Source organism: Apis dorsata, unplaced genomic scaffold (genome assembly GCF_000469605.1).
Source record: "Apis dorsata unplaced genomic scaffold, Apis dorsata 1.3 scaffold_988, whole genome shotgun sequence".
Lineage (NCBI taxonomy): Eukaryota > Metazoa > Arthropoda > Insecta > Hymenoptera > Apidae > Apis > Apis dorsata.
In genome coordinates this window covers 150,978-155,210 of record NW_006264091.1, presented here as the reverse complement: position 1 = coordinate 155,210, position 4,233 = coordinate 150,978, and the positions used below count along the sequence as shown (strand labels likewise).

Here is a 4,233-nt window from a genome sequence, read left to right as displayed (position 1 = left end):
AAAAAAAAAAAAAAAAAAAAAAAGCGTATTTTATATAAAGAACGGCACAGTATGTATCGCAAAAGTCGGAAACTGTTCGTCCTTTGACATGTAGTATCATAAACGCGAGTTTCGATCCTTTTAAATTTAAAAGGGTATTAAAACGAGAAACAAAGATGGACAAATAAATATTAAATTAATACGAGAGCTAGCAAATTCAATTCGCTTAATTGCTCGCCGTGTTTTGATAAAAATTGGCAAACAAGGTATGATTAGTGCGAACGCACCGCTCGAGGATTAGTGCTACTAACCTTTTGTTTGCTTCGCAACCGTTTGCCTCTCATTAACGCCAAGAATCATTGTTTAATCCTATCCCACCTGTTCGGATTATCGGATTATTTAATCGAATTAAAAGGATTGTCCTTAAGACGACGAATCCACTTGTGGTTATTTTCTTTTTATATTTTGCTCTTTTCCCCTCTCTCTCTCCCTCTCTTATTTCTTCTTTTATTGGCAAAAAGGCGTTGAACTCGGTATCGCGTTGTTGACAAGAATGATCGACATCTCTATATACGTATCGATGATCTTTTAAAAAATTCGTGATCGATAGTAATCGGATTGCAAACGTCTGATTAATAAATTCATAATTATCGAATTCCGGAAACGGGTCGACATACATATACGTTCAAAGGTCAAGAGTCGTATACCGGTGCATTGTCTCAATGCTTTGATATTGTATCAAATTATTGTCAAATTAAATTAACGATTTTAATGAAGTTAGAATCGTCACTTTTCCTTCGTCGCAAATTAATTCGCAAAATTATATATCGAAACCGTGTTCGTGATCTTCGAGAAGGAATGTAAGAAAAATATTTTTGCAAATTGTAACGAGATTGTTAAGAGGGATCGATGTTTGCATTGGAAAAAAAAAAAAGTCAAAGAATAAATTCTGGATGAAAGAGAATTGTGCATAGCGACAAAAATCGACGGTTAATTGTTCTTTAATTAAACTGACACGTCGCGCTTTTGCTCGGTTTCTACTACTAGTCCCAACTCTAAATCGTTCCTTAACTTCTCGCCTAATGTAATCAGCGTTGAAGTAATTAAGGTCATCAAACTCGAGAAGCGGTTTCCTTGGGCGGGAACAAGCGTCCGCCACGTGTTATCGGGCCAAAGTTTTTCTTTTTATCGTTCGACCAACTTTTCCTTTCTATTTTGCTTGCGTACCCGTGACTTTTGACAGGGAAAACTGAGCGCGACATAAAATTTCCGAGATGATTCCATTGATGGGGATGAATGGGAATGGCTTTCTATTTTGGAAATATTTCCTATATGTTTTTAGATTTGTTTTTTTTTAAATTTCGAAGGTTTTTTATAAAAAAAAAATATACCTATAGACATTGACTGATGTTGAAACGATTGAATACGGAATGGAATATCGAAGAGTGTTTTTCACTTATATTTTAGAACGATATTGATTTTTTTTTTTATTTTATTTGTATTTTAGAATTTTTATTTTATATTTAAGAAATTTGTGTCTGAATAGAATTGTTTGAATGCATTACATAATTTCTATTTATTTTATTTTTAATTTAAAATAAAATAAATAGAAAAAATTTTGTAGCGATTAATCAATTATTAATCAATTATTTATTGTTTTTAAAATATTCGAATAAGAATAAATTTTATAAGATCAAAATAAATGCGTAGTAGGCAAATATACAAGTAAAGAAACATGTCCGACGGACAGAGTTTTGTCGAGCGTACCATGAAATTTCGAGATAAAAAAATGAAATGAATACGTTATCGTCCATAAAGTTTATAAGTATTTTATAGTCTATAGCGAAAGAAAGTAACGAATAAAATATAATTCAAAAGTATAATTGCTTAACTGTGAAAACAATTGCGCGTTTCAGGATACTCGCTATCAGAAGCAGAGAAATGTTTATTTTTTTAACAGATTTTTAGTTAGTATCATATGAATAGTTCTTTCATAATTAACAACCTTTTAAACGTAAATGACCATATTAACTTTGACATTTTCATGTTTTTAACTAATTTTACTCTTTAAATATTAATAAAAAATAATTTTTATGCAAGAAAAAAATAACAGACAGTTATAAAACTTTAATATCAACGATTTCTTAACATGAAATGTGTAATATGTTTTAAAAGAGTTATTTTTATAAAAGAATATTTTATAAATTATATTGAAATTTTTGTGAACGAGTTACAACTCAGTAAATAATAGAAATTAAATTATTACAATAATAAGAAAAGACACAAAAATTCAAACATTATTTGCGACAAAACTCTAAAATAATACTTTAATAACCGCTTAATGTTTTAATAAAATAAAGATACTATATATATTTTAACGATATTCAGTTAATTTTAAATATTAGAATAAATATTCAAATTTTAAATATTCAAATAAAATAAAAAAAAACCTTTTTTTCGTATCAACGGTATCTACGTGAGTGAAAAGAATTTGCCAATAAACCTACGATTCTCCATTTTTTATAATAAAATTTAAACGTAATCCTACGATTAATCACTACAAAAAAAGAATACAAAAACGGAAATATCATGATACCTTTACCCAAGAGCCAAAAATATGAAAAGATTACCAAGCCATTTACCAGTAACAACCGCTTGCACAGCACAAAAAAACGTTCTTCTCCACTTTTCACAAAATCAACCAACCACAGAATAAACGAGCAACAAAATTAATCGCAACAAACCTTCCAAACATCATCCAAAGGGCCATCGTGGAAAATTGTGAAACATCACGAACCCCCTACAACCACCCTCGAAGACGCCACGTAAAATCCCTTCAAAATATTTTGACAAATAAAACACACGGGATCCATCGAGGAGCCAAAAGATTGTCGCACCTTCTCCTCCTTACTTACCGGAAATACCGTGTACCGAACCGCCGGCGGAGATGTTGTTGAGCATGCCGTTCCCGGGGAATGCAACCCCCGACACAGATAGTACGCGGTTACCAAAAATCCGCGTGTCACCGCGAGCCACCCTCGTAACTTTTTCCGTTACCGTGTATCCCACAAAAGGTATTATATTGCGAGTTTGTCGTGAATACAGCGCGACAAGCAGCGATACAACCGACAAGATTTGCTCGAGGAACGGCCCGTGCCCCAGCAAGGCAAACAGCGGACTGCCTAGCTGCCATATCCGAGCTCCCCCACCGCCGAGGACAGCCGCGAATGTCTCTCTCTCTGTCGCGCGAAACACCCTCTTGCGCGCCTCTTCTTCTCCCCCATTGCACGCGCCAGCCCGTTCTCACTCCCGCGCCTGGCTTGTGGGCGTGATATTAAATCGCTCCCGTGCTTCAGACTCGCCGCCGCCGCCAGGAACGTAGCTAGCTGAAACGGAAACCTGGAAACGATACCTTTGGACGAGCAGCGAGTTCGATTCACCGAGTTTTTTTTTCCCCTCTTTCTCCCGACGAGGAACGAGGAAGATGTTTGGAAAAGTGAATTTTAGAAGAGAAGGGGTGGATTTGTGACGAAGATGGGGATAATAATGATTATCTACACATGATTATCGTATCGATAGGATTGGAAATATGTGATTGTGATCAGAAGAAATTTCTTCGATAAATCGGTTACCTAAAAAAATATATATTGCAAGAAAGTTGAATAATAATAGCATCGTCGAAGCAACGCTCTCGTCGTAGAATCGTCCTTTTCTTTTTGTAAAGTAAAAAATCGGTCGACGAGTTAGTGAAGCGAATCTATAATAAAATCGGCGCACTTCCGGTAGCACTTTACGGGAAATGGCACGCGAGAACCGGAGAACCGATAGACACAGATTGACAGGGCGAAAAGCAGAAGGAAGAAAATAGAAGCAAGAAAGGATAAAAGAATGTCCGAGAAGAAGAGGAAGAAGACGAGGAAGGAAAGTAGAAGAAGGAACAGTGTTCTTCGAGTCGTGAAGAAGGGAAGGGGGGAGGGAGCGAAGGAAGGAGGAAAAAAAGGAGGAAAGAGAAAAAGAAAAAAAAAAAAAAACGACGGAAGGAAATCGAGAAGCGGTAGTGGCAGAGTTTTGCTCACGGACTACGGTGGTTGGCGGGGCTGTCCATATCCGAGGTAAACTCTATCCAGGTTACTGTAGTCTAGCTGTCTCTGTTTTGCGGTAGGCGGTAACCGCTACAGACGCAGCTCCAATGAGCGAGTAGCCCGCCCTCTGGATGCCCCACTAGCTCACCCTCTGCCGGAGATTTATTGAAAT

General features: G+C 36.2%; 1 protein-coding gene across 1 annotated transcript in view; it reads right to left on the bottom strand.

The window, feature by feature from the left end:
- Positions 1–3,460, bottom strand: part of LOC102681306 (homeobox protein orthopedia-like) — a 22,964-nt gene extending 19,504 nt beyond the window's left edge. Inside the window, exon 1 of the mRNA XM_006624037.2 lies at positions 2,895–3,460. Within this exon, the coding sequence (XP_006624100.1) occupies positions 2,895–2,940 (46 nt within the window). The 5' untranslated portion in view covers positions 2,941–3,460. The remainder of the gene's footprint in view (positions 1–2,894) is intronic.
- Positions 3,461–4,233: the final 773 nt, after the last annotated feature.